General features: G+C 36.9%; 1 protein-coding gene across 8 annotated transcripts in view; it reads left to right on the top strand.

The window, feature by feature from the left end:
• Chd9 (chromodomain helicase DNA binding protein 9) overlaps positions 1-20283 on the top strand; it is a 216184-nt gene that overhangs the window by 106439 nt on the left and 89462 nt on the right. For 5 of the 8 annotated variants that reach the window (XM_057754378.1, XM_057754381.1, XM_057754376.1 and 2 more), the window contains one exon: positions 16432-16763. In XM_057754378.1, the coding sequence (XP_057610361.1) occupies positions 16432-16763 (332 nt within the window). Of the gene's footprint in view, positions 1-15067; positions 15331-15443; positions 15687-16431; positions 16764-20283 lie in introns of those variants that run through there. The other 3 variants (XM_057754383.1, XM_057754382.1, XM_057754384.1) reach the window with 2 other exon arrangements.

The following is a 20283-nucleotide window of genomic DNA, read 5'->3' as shown; positions in this document are numbered from 1 at the left end:
GTTTTTCGAGACAGGGTTTCTCTGTGGCTTTGGAGCCTGTCCTGGAACTAGCTCTTGTGGTTTTGGAGCCTGTCCTGGAACTAGCTCTTGTAGACCAGGCTGGTCTCGAACTCACAGAGATCCGCCTGCCTCTGCCTCCCGAGTGCTGGGATTAAAGGCGTGCGCCACCACCGCCCGTCACGAAAAACATTTTTTAAAAACATCATCTTGTTCTATACTGATAAACAAATGAAATTTAAAAGCTACTAGCCTTTTTTTTTCCTCTATGAAAACAATGTTTAAAAGTTTACAAAGGGGGACTGGAGAGATGGCTCAGAGGTTAAGAGCACTGACTGTTCTTCCAGAGGTCCTGAGTTCAATTCCCAGCAACCACATGGTGGCTCACAGCCATCTATAGTGAGATCTGGTGCCCTCTTCTGGCATGCAAGCAAACATGGAAGGAATGTTGTATACATAATAAATAAATAAATCTTAAAAAAAAAAAACTACTTCTCAAAAAAAAAAAAGTTTAAAAGGGCAGTCAATTTGGAATCAAATTGAAAGGCAATCAATTTATTTTTATTTTTCAAAATTTATGTGTATGGGCGTTGTACCTGCATATATGTCTTTGTACTGTTTGCGTACCTAGTGCCTAAAAAAACCAAAATTGGGCCTCAAATTCCTTGGAATGGGAATTATAGGTGGTTGTCAACTGCTATGTGGATTCTAGGAATCTAACCTGAGTCCTCTGGAAGTGCTGAGCCATCTCAACATCTCCAGTGTTCTATTTTGTTTGTTTAGTTTTGTTTTGTTTTTTGTTATTATTGTTGCTTTGTTTTTTTCAAGACAGGGTTTCTCTGTGTAGTCCTGGCGGTCCTGGAACTCACTCTGCAGACCAGGCTGGCCTTGAGTTTATTGATCCACCTGCATCTGCTTCCTAAGCTCTGGGATGAAATATGTACTACCATCACCGCCCTGCTTAAATCAGGTTTCTTTAGCTCTATCTCTTCTCTCTCCCTCTCTCTTTTTTTTTTTTCGAGACAGGGTTTCTCTGTAGCTTTGGAGCTGTCCTGGAACTAGCTCTTGTAGACCAGGCTGGCCTTGAACTCACAGAGATCCGCCTGCCTCTGCCTCCTGATTGCTGGGATTAAAGGCACATGCCACCACCGCCTGGCTAGCTCTATTTCTTGCAATAATTTTGTTTTGTATTGAATTACCAAGCAGTTACAGAAGTTGAGAGACTTATAAAAATAAGTGGTGTAGTTTTTTTTCAGTTTATCATAACTAATTCTGAGATAGTCCTGGTGAGATGGTGTAGCAGGTAAGAGCATTTGCTACACATCCACCTGAGTTTGAAACAGGTTTCCCAAGCTTATTCTGAATGTATGCTCTATGGTGCACAGCTGTGCCCACATACCAATCAACAGAATAAATTCTGAAATAAATCTTGTATCCTAGACAAGCTATTCTTTGATCTACTTTCTGAAAATTCAGTGGTGGTACTTCATTCAAATTTATGAAACTTTGATGAGAACATTGAATTTTTATTTATTTATTTTTTCAGGAGGGTGTTCTCTGTATAGCCCTGCTTGTCCTGTCCATATGCAATGTTAGGAACAGTGAAGATGGCTACATTTGACTCTAGGATTTTATTTACTTTTTTGTTGTTGTTGTAACAAGGTTTCACTATGTACCTTGGCTGGCCTAAAACTCTATGTGGCTGGTCTCACATTTATAGTGAGACCCTCCTCTGCCTCATGAGTGCTGGGATTAAAGGCTTTTGTGCCACCATGCTCATTTCCCAATTGAAATGGAGAAAAAGCTCAAGGGAAGAGGTCAAGGTATAGGTTAGTGGAGAGAAGAGGCAGGAGAAGCCACAGCAAATGTTTCCAAGTGATTATTATACAACATTGTAAGCAGAGAAAATACTGATTTACCATCATCTTTTGCTTTTGGAGAGAAGAATTTGAGAGAATAACACTCTAAAGCTTTAAAAAAAAAATCTTATATGATATTTTGTGCTATTTTATGTCTTTAGTTTTTGTCTTTACAAAGTGAAAATATGTAAGCTCACTGTTTTTAAGTTAAATTCAGTGCACAAGTTGTATAGCAGAGTGGCCTAAATGCTACTCAAAGCAAGAAGTACTGTTTTAGATGTCTGTTAACTTTTGTATTTTGATAATTTCTTAACTTTGCTTAATTCCTTGATTCCTGCCCCCCCCCCCCCCTTTTAAGCTACAGAGACACTTACTGCTTAAACTTTAAAAAGTTATTAACAGGTTGGATAGCTGATGCAAGGCACATTTTAAAGACAATATTTACTTTTTAAAAAAAAGTTTTTTAAGACAGTGTGATAGCCCTATAGTCCTGACTGTCCTGCACCTGCTTTGTAGACCAGGCTGACCTTGAACTCAGAGATCTGCCTACTTCTGTCTCCCCAAGTGCTGGGATTAAAGGTGTGTGGTCACCATGCCCAACTTTCTGATAAATTTAATACAAGGTTGTTATAAGCAGTTGGATTATATTGAAGACAGATACTTAAAAATTATTACCACCAGTGTTACGGTGTAGATAATGGGGTATGACTGTGATTCCTCACACTCCAGAGATTAAGCCCAGAAGATTAGGAGTTCTGGGTAAACTTGGTCTATTTAGTGACACCCTATCTCAAAATGGAAGAAAAAGAAGGGAGGAGGAGGAAAAGGATGAATTAAGTACTTAAAAAGTTGTTAGGAAAGATAACCACTACTGACACTTGGTTATATAAGTATTCAGTGAGATCTGTTTTAGGAACAATTTTGCAATTTTAAGAAACAAAGTTAGAAGACAACCCTCCCTGTTGACACTTTGTTACATGTTATCCAGTGAGACAGTGCTCATGTGTAGCTCTTACTGGCCTGGAACTCACTATATAGACATGAATGACCCCTCCCTTCCTCTCCCTGCCTCAGTGTCTGCCTCCCAAGTAGGCAGGCACCAGGAAATCTTGCTGAAGAAAATGTAATTGCTAACAGAGCAGCACTTGGCAAAAATTGCTATCTATAAGTTATTTGATATACATTAACATTAACACATCGGGCCAGCCATCACAATGAACTTTTTATTTGAATTTGATCATTTATTCTAATTATCGTGGGAGGAAACTGAGGTATGGGAGGTAAGTCTCTGCATTAACTACTATCAAGTGTAGTAAGTGGCATTACTGAGCCAGGCATGGTGGCTTACACCTTTAATTCCAGCACTTGGTACGCAGAGACAAGAAGAACTGAACTCTGTATGGTTTTCAGGACAGTTTGGTCTCCATAGAGAGTTCTAGGAAAGCCAGAGCTATATAGACCCTGTCTCAAAAAATAAAAATAAAAAAATAAAGCAGCAGCAGCAGCTTTGCTGCCCAAGGTTGAGAGCAGCACAAATCTGTGGTCATAAACACAGCATTTATCCCAAGCTCATCAGGAAAGCAAGTAAAATTACCTTGGAATTCCATCTCACCTGAGCCAGAGTGGCTATTAAGAAAGCAAGTGACAGCCAGACAGTGGTGGTGCACGCCTTTAATCCCAGCACTCAGGAGGCATCTTTGTGAGTTTGAGTCCAGCCTGGTCTACAAGAGCAAGTTCCAGGATAGGCTCCAAAGCGACAGAGAAACCCTCTCTTAAAATAAACAAATAAATAAGTAAATAAATAAATAATAAAAAACCCTAATCCAAACAAACAAACAAAAAACAACAACAAAGCTCTTCTTTTTTTTTTTTTTTTAAAAGGGGGGGTGTCTCTCCTTTAAGAAAGAAAAGGAGAGGAGAGAGATTAGGCTTTATCTAACTAATCTATTTACTTGCTCAGTCTCTTTCACTTTCTCCCTGCCCCTCTCCTTCCTCTTTTCTACTATTAGTTATTTTTTCTATAGTCGACTTTAGTCTTTAATTCGTTTTATTTTGTTTTTAATCTATGATTTTAATTCATTAATTGTAACTTTGCTTTTTCTTTGATTTTAATGGATCATCTAGATGATTGTATTAGTAAACAATACAATTAATTAGAAAATTTTTTTTAACCCCTGGCCAAAAGTTAGTGCATTTGTAGACTTTCCCTCATATCTTATAGCAAAGGAGAGAAATATATTTTGCTTTTAGTAAGATCAATAAAGTAGGTTAAAAATGAATATAGATGATATTTTCATAAGCTGTCTTCAGTGGAATGTTTTTATATTTGCATTTTACTTTTATTACATTTGTTAATTTGAAGTACTGTATATTCTAAAAGCTCCATATTGAACGATGTTCTCTTCCCTTTCCCACTTCCTACATTACAAATTACAATAGAACCAACAAATGTTGTCCACATTGGTTCCCAAACTCATTCATGGGGTCACTCTCTGAGGACTGGCTTTCCTAGAACTCCTTTGTAGACCAGGATGGCTTCAGAATTCCCAGAGATTTACCTACCACTGCCTCCCAATGCCATGATTAAAGGCATGTGCCACCAACTAGCCTACCAAACTCATCTTTTAAAATTTAGTTTTAATTATGTGTATGAGTATGCACATGAATGTGTTGCCCTCAGAAACCCCAGCTATTGGATCAGCTGGAGTGAAAGGTAGTTGTAGCGTGATGGAAGCTGATCTCAGATCCTTCTAGAAAGAACAGGACTCACTCTTAACCACTGACCGTATCTCTAAGCCCCTCATACTCATGCTTAAGGCCTTATCAATTGAAGGATAAATTGCTGATTGAATCCCCCTGTTGCCAGTTATCGTAGTTTACAATGTAACTTTTTACCTGGCAGGGGAAAATATAATTTCTTTTTCAACTTTCAAAAAATATTTTGTCTGTCTAAACAACAACAAACCTAAACCAACCAACCAGTCTAACCACCAACAGCCAACCAACAAACCCAAATTATTCAAGTAGACAAAGGATAGGATTTGTCTCTAGTCTGAATCAAAGGCTTCTCAAACTTTACCCTCATCCAGTCTTATAAGTAATTTTTTTTCACTACTTCTCTAGTCCATTTGGGCTTTTTAAAAAGAGTAAACAGTGTTTGTCCTGATGTTCAGAGGCGGTAAGAATAGTGGTGCCTCAGTATCCTATGAGCATTTTAACATCTCACAGTGTCAGGCCTACCTGGAAGACTGTTTCTTGTTGTGCATAATTGTCTTCCTTCCTGGAAAGTTTCTTGCCCTTTCTTCACTTTATTCCTTAAGAGGACAGAGTTCTCTTGTTCATATTGACTTGTTTCTCACAAATATGTGATAGTTTATTATTTTGTTCTTTCTTTTATCTTGTGAATGCTATGTATTCTATATCTGTAATAAGAATATCATATGCATGTGTTTGTATGTGTGTGTACACGTGCACATGCACATTTTTATGTGGCCAGCATTCAGTTTCATGTTTCTTTTTCTTTTCTTTAAAGATTTATTATTATTATTTCATATGTGTAGGTATTTTGCTTTTTTGTATGTCTGAGTACCACTTGTGTGCCTGGTGTCTGTAAATGCCAGAAAGGGGCATTGTTATGACTATATCAATGGGATCATCTTGCTTCTGTATTTTTTTTTTCAGGAACATAGTACTTCTTAGGTTGGTTTATTTATATCTTTTTTTTTTTTTTTTTTTTTTTGGTTTTTCGATACAGGATTTCTCTGTGGCTTTGGAGCCTGTCCTGGAACTAGCTCTTGTAGACCAGGCTGGTCTCGAACTCACAGACATCCGCCTGCCTCTGCCTCCCGAGTGCTGGGATTAAAGGCGTGCGCCATCATCGCCCGGCTATACCGTTTCTTTTATTGGTATATCATAAAACTTTTAAAAAATATATTTATTATTGATGTGTACGTTTGTGCCTGTGTGAGTGTATATACGCCATGTGCATGCAGGTGTCTGTGGAGACCAGAAGAGTGCACTCGGTCTCCTTGAACTTTAGTTATAGGGTATGTAAACCTTATGATCTGGGTGATGGGAACTTAACCCAAGTCCTCTGCAGAAGCTGTACATTCTTTTAAAACCACTGAGTCATCAAAGATCATTTTTAGAAAGAATTTATGTGTAGTAAGATAGTCTCTTTAGTTTTTGTGCTACTGTATATTCTAAGACCTTTCATATGCTAGGCAAACAATCTGTGTCAGGTATATTCCCAAGGCCAATGTCAACTTTTTCCTCCTTTCCTTCCTTTTTCTCTCCCTTCTTCCTTCCCTCTTTCCCAACTTTCCTTTTTAAGGTTACATAGATCCTAGAATTTACTGTATACCAGATGGGCCCCAAATTTAGAATAATCCTCTTGCTTTTGCTTCTCACTTGAGTTCTGGGCTATAGATGAGTACAGACATGTCCATTTCAAAGTCAGCTGTTACACACACACACACACACACACATGAGGGAGGGAGGGAGGGAGGGAGGGAGGGAGGGAGGGAGGGAGGGAGGGAGGGAGGGGGAGAGAGCTGATACTAATAACAACAGAATACAGCTGGAGCAATGGTTCAGGGGTTAAGTGCTCAGTCTTTACTCTGCAAGTGTGAGATTGGTATCCCTTTTGAAATTCTGGTCTTAAAAGGCAAAAACAGGCTCCCCAGAGCAAGCCAGCTAGCAAGAGTGTCTGCGTAAGTGAGCACTGAACTTGACTGAGAGATCCTGCCTTGGTAACTAAAGTGGGAGACCTGTAGTTCTTGACATCAACCTACAGCTTACACACACACACATCACATGTATACACAACATGAAAAACAGAACAAAGACTGTTTTGTTGTTGGTATTATGCATTCCCAACATCAGTGTATGAGAATTTCACATGTTTCTCTTTCTCCAAACAGGGGCTACTAGGCTACCCCCCTACCCCCACCACATTTTAATTGAAGGCTCTAGCACCAAGCTACATTCCTATCCCTTTGGTTTTGTTTTGAGAATAGATCTGTTGTGCTTTAGCATAGGTTGGCCTTGAATTTGGCATGAAACCCAGGCTGGTCTCAAACCTGAGCTCTTCCTGCCCTCTACATCCTGATTGCTGAGATTTCAAATGTACTTTACCCTACCCTGATGGCTTTTTCAGTCTTTTTTAACTATTATAGCTGTAATTTGAAGTTTCCTAATACATCATGATGTTGAATATCTTTTAGCCCAAAATGCCTGTCTTGTTTAGTGAAGTTTGTTGAAGTCTTTTTCACAGTCAGATATAGAAGAAGCCAGTGTCTCTAGCATGACAAAGACCCAAAGAGTTATATGTGTCTGCACACATGTGTGTTGGAATGGGACAGAAGACTGGAAAGGAGTTGCTATAGGAAGAAGTCTAGTTGGCAGTTTTGTGTGATTAGGAAGTTCTGGCAGGATGTTGTGTACACCTAGGACCCGAGCACTGGAGACTGAGGCAGAATTGTGGGTTCAGAGCCAATCTAGGGTCCATAGGGAGACACTGTCTCCCCACAACAAAAGGTTTGAGAAGGTCCAGTCATGTACTACATTCAACTAAAAGTACATGAGTGAGAAAATAGTAGTTTCAAGTTGTTTCTACATTTTAATAATTATAAAAAAGCTTCTGGAAGTGGAGAAATGCCTTGATGCTTGAGAGCATTGACTCTTTTTCCTGAGGAGCCAGGTTCAATTCCCAGAACCTACATGGCAGCTCACAGCTGTATATAACTCATAAATGTGGTGCACAGACACATTCCAGTAAAACATAAAATAAATACACATAATTGATTTTTTTTTAAAAATGAGGGCTGTTATAAACACTTGTGTGCAAGATTTTAAAACTTAAACCATTCAAATAGATGTTTGTTGGCAGCTACTTCAAGAACGTTTTACAAATGAAATCATATAGTGCGTACTTTTATAGTTAGGTAGTTTGAAGTTGTATTTTTCTTAATGTCTCACAATGTGAGTACCTTTTCTTTTGTTTGACATTTTTTTTGTTTTGGTAAAATGCTTATTTAAATATTTTCCCCCATTTTACAAATTGTTTGTACATTATTATTGTGTGCTGTTGATTTGTAATGTTGGATATTGAACCAAGGACCTTGTATATGTGACACTTAGCTATACACGCTCAGTCTCTAGATTCCTTTATATAAGAAACATTAATCTTAAGCACATTAACTAAACTAATACTAGCATTTTCTAAGTGCTTATTTCTTAATATTTTAAGAACTATTAATTGAATTATCTCATTTAAGTTCACAGCATATCAAGTAAGTTGTGAATTTAAATATGAAACCGTTAAACATAAGGTAGATTCTAGAGATATAAATTGAATATGGCCTTAGCTTATAAATAACCACAATGTGCTATGCTAAGTATAGCAATAAAGTTACATATGATAAAAAATAGTATTCAAAAGTAAGCTTTAGCTGAGCGGTAGTGGCTCACACCTTTAATCCCAGTACTCAGGAGACAGAGACAGATGGATCTGTGTGTTTGAGGCCAGCCTGGTCTACAGAGTGATTCACAGGACAGGCTCCAAAGCCTGTCTCGAAAAGCTAAAAGAAAAAAAGAGAAAAAAGAGAAAAGTAAACTTTCTATGTTTAGTGTGTTCAGGGTCTCGTGCCTACTAAGCCATACTTTTTAATGGCTGTAAAGTGAATTTTTAAATAGGCACTTACTTGACTGCCGTTTTGAGAAAGGGCACTACTGTTTTAGTCATTTATGTTGTTGCAATAGCAAAACACTAGAGAGGATATAATTTAGAAGAAAGATTTAGCTCTAGAAGCTGAGAAAACCAAGATCATGGTGCATCTGCTTAGTGGACAGTTTGGTTGCATAATAACACAGCAGAAGTTGTTATATAGTAAAACAGAGGGACTTTGCCAAAGAGGGCTTGCTTCTATAACATGGCCACTTTTCTGATACTTATGAATTCATGAATGGATATTTATGAAGGCAGAGCCTTCATGGTTCAATCATTTTTCTAATACCATTAATGTAATTTGAGGGGTTACTCCCCCCCACCACCACTACTATACACACACCCACAGACACCCACACACCTTTTTCTCTGTATAGCCTTGACTGCCCTAGAATTGGCTCTGTAAACCAGGCTGGCCTTGAACTCAGAGAGCCTCCTGCTTCAAGTACTAGGATTAAAGGCACGTGCCACCATGTCCAGCTCAAATTCATTCAAATGCGGTGTTGTACCAGATTGTGCTTCATTTAGTGGTTTAAAAGAACACATTTATTATCTCATTGTTTTCTTGGGGCATGTGTTTATTCTTTTTTCCTCCCTTCCTCTTTTACTTTGGGATATTTTAAAAATTGTTTTGCTAGATTGTGTATGTTGGAAAGAGTGACATCACATGTCATGGCATGAATATGGAGGTCCAAGGACAATTTATGTGAGTTGGTTCTTTCCTTCCATCATGTAGATTCTGAGGATTGAACTCAGGTCTTCAGGTCTGGCAACAAGTATTTTTATCCTTACCAGTTCTTGAGATAATTGTTTTTATTTTTTAAAAAAGATTTATTTATTTGTTATGTATACAACATCTCTTCCATGTATGCCTGCATGCCAGAAGAGGGCACCAGATCTCATTATAGATGGCTCTGAGCCACCATGTGGTTGCTGGGAATTGAACTCAGGACCTCTGGAAGAGCAGTCAGTGCTCTTAACCTCTGAGCCATCTCTCCAGCCCGAGATAATTGTTCTTAGATAATTGCATATTCATATGCAATTTTGAGAAAAAAGTACAGAGAAACCTAGTGTACCTTTTACTCAGTTTCTACATTCGTAGATATTACTTTTTTTATAAAGACATAGCCTCATATAGCCCAGGCTAGCTTTGAACTCCTCTGATCCTCTTGTCTCTACCTTCAGAATGATGATATTATTGGTATGCATCATCATATCTACCTAATAGCATGTACTGTATATCAGTACAATAAGTATACTAAAACAGAGTCAATTAATTTTAAATAGTTTTCCTCAGTTTGACATGCTATCTATGATTGATTGGGTGATTTTCAGTCCTAGGGATCAACTAGGGCCTGATGCATTTTTTAGGCAGATTTTCTCACTGAAGCTATATCTCTAGCCTACGTCATGCATTTCTATAAAAATTTTTCATGTGTAAACAAGTGAATAAATTCATTCATTGATTTATCTGCTTGTAGTCAGTGTTCTTCTGTCACCACCAATATCCCTAATAATAGTGTGTATAACTGCTACCTCTCTCCCATTTCTAATGCTTAGCAACCACTAATTTGTTAATTAATCTATTATAGTTTTGCCACTTCAAGAATGTTGTAGAAATGAAATTATATAGTGTGTACTTTTATAATTAGGTCAATCTACACTCTACCTATTTTCACTCCCTTTGATTAACTCAGAAGGCTAGCATAGACCTGAATAATTGTATTTGTAAAATTCGGTTCCCTTTTATACATTCTCTGTGATATGATTGACACAGTTTCAGCCCACTCTTAAAGAGGAGGGGCTAAACAGAAATGAAAGTCTCTGATGATATACATTTGAATTGATCCACTGTCAGGTTGATATATAATGACCTAATATAAATAGCTAGCAAAGGAAGCACTGGGAATTGTCACTGACTGTACTAAACACTGGGCAGAATATGTAGCTCTGTGGTAGAATGCTTACCCAGCATTCATAAAGACAGGGCTTAATCCTCAGTGTTATAGGAAAAAAGGGAGGAGGAAGCACTGAATAGTTAATGGCTGAATATAAAATAGTAATGAATAAATGTTGATATCAGTCTTCATGTGGTGATGCTTTAAAGATAATGACTAGATTCAATTTGAGGTTGAAATTTTTTATATATTGTAGGATAATTTTACAACTTTCTAAATAAAACTAAAAGTTTTGTGATTTGCTCACTGTGAAATTAAGTTTTAGGATTTAATATTTTAATTATTATTAATATTTTTGGTTTTTCAAGATGGGTTCCTCTGTGTGACCCTGACTATACTGGAACTTTCTCTGTACCAGGCTGGCCTCAAACTCAGAGATCCACCTGCCTCTACCTCCAAAGTACTGGGATTAAAGGTGTATGCTACTACACTGAGTTGTTGTTTTTTAAATACATCTTAATTTTAAAATTGTGCATTTATAAGTCAAGAAGATGGCATTTGATTCCCTGAGGCTGGATTTACAATGCTGTTATGAGCCACCAGTGTGGGTCCGGGGAACCAAACTTGGCTCCTCTGGAAGAGCATCACTCACTCTTAACCACTGGGCCATTTTTCCAGCCTAAGTTTTAGTTTTGCTCCCAGATTTGTCCTCCTTCAGTTTTCTTGAATATAAATGTTATGATCTTCTAATTGATGAGTATTATAGAAAATGGTGTTTCATAGTGGCAGACAGCAGAAGGGTGCCCGTCTGCTGTCAGAGTCACGCAGGAAATTCATCAAACAAGTGTGTGCTGCTCTAATATTCCTGACACTTCATATATGCCTCTGTGGTGAAAATGTTGTCTCTATGAAAGAAAAAGGAGGCAGTAAAGAAAAGGCTGAAAGATATTGGTAACTGGCATAAATTTAATAAGATGGTAGGTTTTACCTAAGACTGTTTCTTCTATTTTATTTTTGGTTTTCGATTCAGGGTTTTTCTGTGTAACTGCCTTGGCTGTCCTGAAACTCACTCTTATGTAGACCAGGCTGGCCTCGAACTCACAGAGATCTCCCTCTTCCTCCTGAGTGATGGGATTAAAGGCATTCTTCACTACCACTAGGTGGTTTCTTCATTTTTATAGCGGAAATAATAATTTCTATTACAAAGACTGTTTTTTGGGATGAATGAACTACATAAGGTAATACAGATTGAAATCCTCTATTAGACAGCATAGATGTTAGTTTTCATCTCTAAATCCTGTTGGTAATTGTAGTAGTATTTGAGTAACATTCTTTGCTCAATAGTATATAAGGAAATTGGTATTTATATGATCAGCCTGGTCTTGGTTTATTGAGGTTCCAGTTGAAAACGTAACCTTCCAGAAGACCTCAGCCCATTTTCAATAACTAGAGAGTAATTTTGTATTGGTACTTTATTATGTTGTTGTAGAAGACAAGATGTAACTGACTCATGTGCTCTATTCAGTGGGACAAAATTTATTTTTTTTAAATTGACTTTTAAAAAAATTATGTGTTTGTGAGTCATATACTTGCACGTTAGGAAAACTGTAGCCTTGGTGACTTGACTCAGCCTCACACACTCATCATTTCCCTGTATATTCTGTGTTCAATGTGACACGTGTTGCTTCAGCTGCATAGAACAGTCTTGTTCTCCAAAGACATGACTTGCCTAATGTAACTTTGAAGTTTTTCCCTTTTGATTCTGTACTTATCTTCTAGCCAGACTTATAAAATAATATAGAACAAAAATAACCTCCATTGAATTGTAGCACAGCCTTCCTACTTCTCCTTGCTCATGCTACTATTGCTGTGATAAAACTCTGTGACCCAAAGCAGCTAGCGTCCACTTCACTGTTCACCATAAAAGGAAGTTGGGACTGTAACTCTAGCAGGAATCTGGAGGCAGGAGCTAATGCAGAGGCCATAGAGGGGTGCTGCTTACTGGCTTGCTCAGCCTGCTTTCTGTTTTGAATACAGGACCACCAACCCAGGGATGGCATCACCCACAATAGGCTGGGCCCTTCCACTTCAATTACTAATTAAGAAAATGCTATACAGGCTTGCCCACAGCCCTGTCTTATGGAGTCATTTCTCATTCGAGGTTGCCTCCTCTCATGACTGTAGCTTGTGTCAGGGTGACATAAAACTAGCTAGCACACTAAATGAAACGAAAGCACTCAGTAACTTCCTGGAATAGTATTTTGGAATTCTTTCAACTAGGGCTCAATATATAGGTGTTATAAATATTCATGAATATATATGAAAAGCCGAGAAAGAGATGGCAAAATTTCTTCAGGGGTTGCTGTCCTGGAACTCACTTGTAGACCAAGCTGGCCTTCAACTCACAGAAATCTGCTTGCCTCTCTTGTGCTGGAATTAAAGGCATGCACCACCATTACCAGGCTCTGTTATTTTTTTTAAACACAACTTTTAAGAGTATCTATTTTCTTGAGCTGCCAGTTGATGATTAAAATAACAGATACTACTTAAAAAGCATTACCCTATCACTGTCAACTAAAAGTTCTAACCCTAACAAGAAAAATAGCAATGTCATTGTTAATTACTGAGGAAACCTGGATACTACAATCACAAGATGAAATTTAGGATTTTAATTTATAAATATTCACATATAGGAAAAGAATGAAGGAAATGATGTTTCCATTTTTGGTTTAAAAAAAAACTCTGAAAGTAAATCAAGACAAAACTCAGGAAAAGATTTGACTTAAGTGTAGTTTTTTTCCTTCTCTAAAAGCAAGTCTTAGCTGGGTGTTGTAGTGTGGCACACACATGTAATTCCAGCCTTGAAGATGTCGAGGGCCCCTAATTAAGACCAGCATTGACTAAAAATAACAACTGGGACACCAGTTTACTGTTGACAACTAAAACACCTTATAAATATTGCTGTCAAGTTATTACTTGATATTTGCTTCATATGCTATATTTTGTGACTGGAGAAATTCATTCATTGATATTTTGGCACTGGGATTGAACCTAGTGCAACAAGCATGCTAAGCAGCCACTGTATCACAAACCTACAGAAAAGTTGCAATGGATTAAAAGTTCTTTGGCCTTGCCTCATTTGAACTAAGGTAGCAAATCTGATATTCCGTATTCCCAAATACTTTAATAAATATTTCCTACAAATAAGAACATTTTCCTACATAACCCCAGTGTAGTAAATGAGAAATTAGTTCTACAGCCACAAGTACTTCTGTTTGCTGTTCTCGTCTCTTTGCTAATGTTATTACATGTTTCTCATTCTGGGTTAGTTAATATCTGTTAATACTTAAGGCAGTGCCTGACACTAATTACTAAGTACATGTTAGCTCTTGATAGTTTTATAAATTTTTGCATCAGTAATCACTCTGGTCCTTGTGATCCTTTCCTTGAGACCAGGGGTGCTCTGCCTTGACACTTTTTTCACAGGCAGCCCAGCTTGATCAGTCCTTCTAGGACTGTCCAGAGAGTGTTGAATTTTTCCTGTAACCTTTGAATTTCTCAAAAGGAACAATGATAAAACACTGTTTTCATACCAGGATTAGCTGACTTGCAAGGAACAGCTGGAAAGGGGGCATTAATAAAGAGATTAGTTTGAATTTTGAAGCAGTGAAGTTTTAACTATTTAAAGATACTGCTTGCTAAAATAGTCTCCTATTTTATAAAAGGAAAATTTTATCATTGATCAGATTCAAGAGTCAGGTGTATTAGCATATACCTTTAATCTTAGCCCTCCAATGCAGAGGCAGGTGGATCGATCTCTCGGAGTTCCAGGAAGCAGAAGCTGACCGTCTCAAACAAGCAAACAAAAATAAAGCGAATTCAAGTCAACTTATTTATTTTTAACAAGATATTAAACTTAAATTTCATAGGTTAAATTTAAACCTATGATATTAAACTTAAATTTCATAGGCCAAAAATATTGGGATTTTTCTTGGGAAATCAGTGTGTCCATGGAGATAATGAAAATTGTTTCATTTCTTAACTTAAAATCCGTTGTTTTGTTGTTGCTGCCTTTAGATGACACGTAAAGAGACAGTTTCTGAACAAGTCACTTGTTAAGTGCTCATTTGCATGACCTGCTGTTTAACCGGTTGTTCAGCAGCAGCTACTTTTAGTAGTTTAAATATTTTGTTAGAATTTTTTGAAGTAATTTTCTCCAGTAAAAACTGTATTAGATTAAAAAAAATACTGAGCCACATGAAGGCAATCTCTACTGCTTTAGTTCCCAGATGGTTAAAAAAAAAAAGTTAACTGTACTTTCATGTGTATTTTTAAAAACCTGACTGTAGAAAGTGGCAGATTGAGAGTTAATGTGTTAGAGAGGGAAGAACAGTCCATTGGGGGTTAAACTGCAGAGTCTAATGGAATAATAACTGGTAGCACCATCTGCTGGCCTACTTCCGCAGAAGGAGTCAGTATTTTTAACGACATCTCTAATATTCATGCTGATGCATTTTGATGCTTTGTGCATTCATTTCTTTCTGTGCTTTGTTGGAATCTGGCTATCTGCTTACAGCTACTGAGCTCTTAGGAGGACTTGCAGCCTTTATCAGAGCTAAAGAGGATGAGCAGTGGATATAAACTTGCCAAGGCAGGAATGTGTTGATAAATCAAAATGTGTATTTGTGGACGGTTGTGCATCTCTTGGCTGCAGCTTGCTAAATAGGCCATTTAGGAATCTTCTTTCAATGCTTTTTTTCTTGAGCACTGCCTGGGGTGGTGAAAAAAGCAGAGGGCAAGCCTTTGTCTGAAGCCAAAAATGTCTTCAGTGAAGAGGCCAAGAGGACGGGTAAGTGAAAGCCTGAATGAGTGGGAGGAGGAGGGGTTCTTTGGGCTAAAAGGCTAATGGGATTGAATAACCCTCCTCGTTACTGGCTGCTGCTGCGGGAGTCGCACTGCATCGCCATCTTGAGCTTGGTGCTGTTTTCTCAGTCTTGGTTATTTGTTGTAGCCTGTAGGCCTTCAGGTGGCATTTTAGTGATCGTGTTTAAGCCTTCCTGCCTTTCCTGGTGCTGTAGCACTGCTCTGAACCTTGATGAGACAGGTATAGAAAAGACACCCGGTAGAACAGACTGGAATCGACCTGAAAATGTGTTTGGAAATTCCTGGTTTTTTTCTCTGCTGTAGTCAGAGGCATGTTTACGGGTAAGAACATAACAAAACTGTGATCCAAGCCTATATGGATGAATGCATGTTTAGAGAGGAAATTCTTTGAAAATACTTTTTGTCTGCTTTCTGTGAGACTGCTAAAATATTAATAATTGTTATATAAAACTGTAAAACTTGTTTCTTTCCCACATTGCCTGAGCAAAATTATGATAAAAGACAAAAATCTGTATTTAACTCTTTCATGCGAAAATGAAAACTTTCTTGATTTTAGAGATGAGAATGTTTACTAACTAGCTACGTTCCTGCATTAAAATAATTTTGTGTTCTCTTCCTAGTCTTAAAACAGTGTCTTTATTTTTCTAAAACTCATTGTAAGGAGGAGTGACTCTAAGTTACAATAGCTATTTCTGAATTGACTTAGTTCTGGAGGAAAGAAGAAAGAAAGACTTTGATCCTAAATGCAGATAATAATTACAAGACAGAGTTAGAAATAACTGTATTATAGGATAGGGTCCTAATCACCTAAGAGTGCTGTAGAAACACCAACAAATCTATGTCTTTCCTTATCCTTTATTTACAAGTCAGCTGCTGAGCTGTTTATTTGTACTGGTTTCCAGATAAACAGAACGTCTTACCTGTGCATTTGTTTGCCGGACTCCTGTCTTTGCTTATGTAATTTTTAATGCTCTGTTTAGTTTTAAATTTTCAGATATTTATGTCAATTTTTAATATACTTTGGTGTGTTCTATTTTTAAAGTTGTTTGTTTGTTTCTTTCTTTAGCCTCCATCTTCCAAGAAGAGTGATGGTTCTGGGACATACACTAAGTTGCAGAATACCCAGGTGAGGGTCATGTCTGAGAAAAAGCCAAGAAAAAAGGTGGAATCGGAAAGCAAACAAGAAAAGGCTAATCGTATAATATCAGAGGCCATAGCAAGAGCAAAGGAACGTGGGGAACGTAATATTCCACGAGTAATGAGCCCCGAGAACTTTCCTAGTGCTTCAGTTGAAGGGAAGGAAGAAAAGAGAGGTCGACGGATGAAATCTAAGCCAAAAGACAGAGACAACAAAAAAGCAAAAACTTGTTCTAAGTTGAAAGAAAAGACAAAAATTGGGTAAGTTGATTATTAGTTAAGTATAATATTTTAAAGTTTTTGTTGAAGTCTAAGCTGTGTAATCTTTTTTCTGCTCTTGATTTGAGTGTGATATCTATACTCCATTAGGAGAATTTTACATTGCTGGATACCAGGTACACTTTATTTCCATTTTTAATGAATTTTGTAATACTAGTGTCAAACAAATATTACTTTTCTGTTGATGTAGTGTTTTGTGTATTTGTATTAATAAAAGAAATCTCGTAAGGGAGGGGAATAAAAATCCATAGTTTTGTGACAGTTTCAAAGTAATTTTCTTTAAAAACATACCTGAAATTCTTTCAAGGTTGCTTTTCCCCTTAGTGGCATTGTACCTCACAGGGTACCTAATAAATTAAAAGTACCATATAGAGTATTTTCACAGAAGCCCTAACTAAACAAGAACTCTAGACTGTCAGTCAGAAATTATAATAGACATTTACTGATTTATTTTATGTAATAAAGAGGCCAGGTATTAATGCTACAAGAGAATCCTAAGAGCAAAGAAATATTCACCATTTCTATTTATCAAATTTTATTATTATATTTTTTTTTCTAGTGCTAGGTGTCAAAACCTGTCCCTTTTTTTTTGTTGTTTTGTTTTAAAATTTCAAACCATGGTCTTAAATTATGCTAGACAAAAATAGATGCTAGAGAAGCATCCTGTAGCTCACCTTCATTCCCAGTGCCAGTTCTATGGATTTTAATCTGATTGTTTATACATCTTCAAAAAGTAAAAATCTGTATTCTTTGTTTGCAAAGGCAAGCATATGTAAGACCATCATAGCTTGCAGTTGTTCTCTAAGGACCTAGTTAGTTCTTTTTTGAAAAGCTTTCTGTAGAATTTTGCATACAGTACTTTAAGTTAACGTGACTTCTTTGTTAGTCACATACACACATACACAGAGAACATAGTGAAGAGAGAATTCCTCTGTTATGAGACTTGTATAATTTGCTACATTATTGCTATATAGGTTACCAACGAATTGAATTCCTTACTTTCATTCTGATGCAGTCAAATAAAAGCACTCTGTTCTCAATATATTAGTAAATAATATTATTGATTGTACATTATTTGCTGACAACCAAAGTGAAATTCAAAGTGAAATTTTTTTTCTTGTTTTTTTAAATATATTGTCCCTATAGTAGCAGTCATCATAGCCAGCATAAATTGTGCTGAGCTTCTTCTTTTTTTAGGTTTATTTCTTTATGTTCTGTGTATGCATGAGTGTATGCATGTATGGTAGGTTTTGGGCCTCCATGTAGATGCTGGAAACTGAACCTAGGTCCTCAATAAGAGAAGAGAAATAAGCACTCTTAACCGTTGAGCCATCTCTTCAGCCCTACTCATTCATTTTTTAAAAAGTTTTTGTTCATTTGTTTTTAATGAAAGTACCTGTTTTTCCAAAATTATACCTTAACTTAGGAAGCTTACATCTCACCTTTCACTATACTAATAGTTAATATTGTTACTTCTTAAAAATTTATTTATTTATTTATTTTTGAGGGGGAAAGGGTGTTTCAAGACAGGGTTTTTCTGTGCAACATTCCTGTCTGTTGTGGTATTTGCTATATAGACCAGGCTGGCCTTGAACTCACAGAGATTCGCCTGCTTCTGCCTTCCAAGTGCTGGGATTAAAGGCTTGTGCAACTACCCCCTGGCTGTTAAGATTTTTCTCATTTTAAACTGTTCAGAGATAGGGGTGGAGAAATGTAGTATTTAGAAGGCTAATACTTTGAAAAAAGTGATGTTGAAATTGGTAGATAAGCTCCAAAAGCTATAAAAACTGTTATTTGCTTTAACTCTGAGGATGGAGACCCAAGCACCTAGAGACAAGTGATTCCAGACCTGAATCTGATTTAAAAGAAAATTTTTAGGCACAGAAAGTAAAGATAGAATTAATTAAATCAAAGAGAAACGGGTTTTTAAAAATATGATTTAATATTGTTGGAAATAGTTGCATTGCCATTGGGCTGTTTGGAAGGAAAACGGGTTTGTTGTCCTTTTTCGCTTTTGTTTTATTTTTTGAGATTGGCCTGGAACCTATTATGTAGACCAGGCTGGTCTCAAACTTAAGTGTAATCTTTTAGCCTCTGCCTCCTCAATTCTAGGACTACAGGCAAGTGCACTGTGCTTAGCTTCAGCTCATTTTTAAGAGTTGTACTTTTGTTAGAAGGAAGTAGAATATTTAAGATACAATGTAATACTATGTCACTGTTGCTTTATTGCTTCTTTCCCCCTTCTTTCTCCCTCCTGCCCCTCAAGTATGCCATCTCTAGTAAGCAGAAAAAAGTATTTGGAGAAAATTGTACTGGAAGCTTTTTATTTTGTTTTATTTTTGTGTTTTTGTGTTTTTTTTGTATTTTGCATTTTCTTTTCTTTCTTAGTTAACTGCATGTCAATATCCTAAGTAATCACTATAAAGAAAAATGTGAGAATATATTTAGGCTTTGTGACAGTTTATTGTCTGGCTGGACATTAACCCGACATAGTTAGTTTAGCAAGTACTCTGCCAGTAAACTATATCCTTATCCCTAACCCTTTTAATATATGAATTCTTGGTTAGTTACAGGCAAGTAAGTAAAATTGAATTTTACCTGCTTATTATGAAGTTATTGCAGTAAATAAAACTTGATTATCTTTACCATCAAGAGATTAAAAAATACTATTGTACATCAGAAAAAAATAGATTAAAACATTTTAAGTTACGTTTGTGTGTGTGTGTGGCATGGTTGTGTATGAGTGTTCATGTGTATGTGTTTGTGCACATGTATGTGCATATATGCATCTGTACATGCCTGTGTGTGTACATGTGTGCGTGTATGCATGTGTGCATGCATAAAAAATTAGAAGACAACTTGTAGTTATCTGTTCTCTCTTCTCACCCCTGGGTCTAGGGATCAAACTCAGGTCATTCATGCTTGGCAGCAAATTCTTTATCCACTGAATCATCTCAACAATGTGGAATAAAATATATTAATACTTCATTATTATGTATTCTAATAAGGCGATGTGCTTTTTTGTTTTAGTTCCTGAGATGGCTACATAGAAATTCATAGAAATCAGCGAGCCTCTGCCTCTCAGGTGCTGGTATTAAAGGGCTGCGGTATCATGCCCAGCTCACAGCCCTTGTTTTTAATTCTTATGTGAGGAGTTATCCAAATTAAGATCAGTTTGTATTGTTTTATCTAGCATTTTATGATACGTGAATATTTCCTTTTGAAGAAATCAGTTTATTTGAAGACTGGAGAGATGTCTAAGTGGTTAGGAGAGGGTACTGCTCTTGCAGAAGATGCTAGTGCAGCATCCAGCACTTGCATCAGGAGGCTCACAATTGCTTAACTCTAGCCTCCATGGGTACAGCACTCATAAGTACATAGCGTGGTAACTTAAAAATAAAGGAAATCTTTTTTTTTTTTTTTTTTTTTTTTTTTTTTTTGGTTTTTCGAGACAGGGTTTTGGAGCCTGTCCTGGAACTAGCTCTGTAGACCAGGCTGGTCT

The sequence above is a fragment of the Chionomys nivalis genome, chromosome 21 (genome assembly GCF_950005125.1).
Source record: "Chionomys nivalis chromosome 21, mChiNiv1.1, whole genome shotgun sequence".
NCBI lineage: Eukaryota > Metazoa > Chordata > Mammalia > Rodentia > Cricetidae > Chionomys > Chionomys nivalis.
The sequence above is the reverse complement of the archived record's forward strand: the minus strand, read 5'-3'. Positions and strand labels throughout refer to the sequence as shown.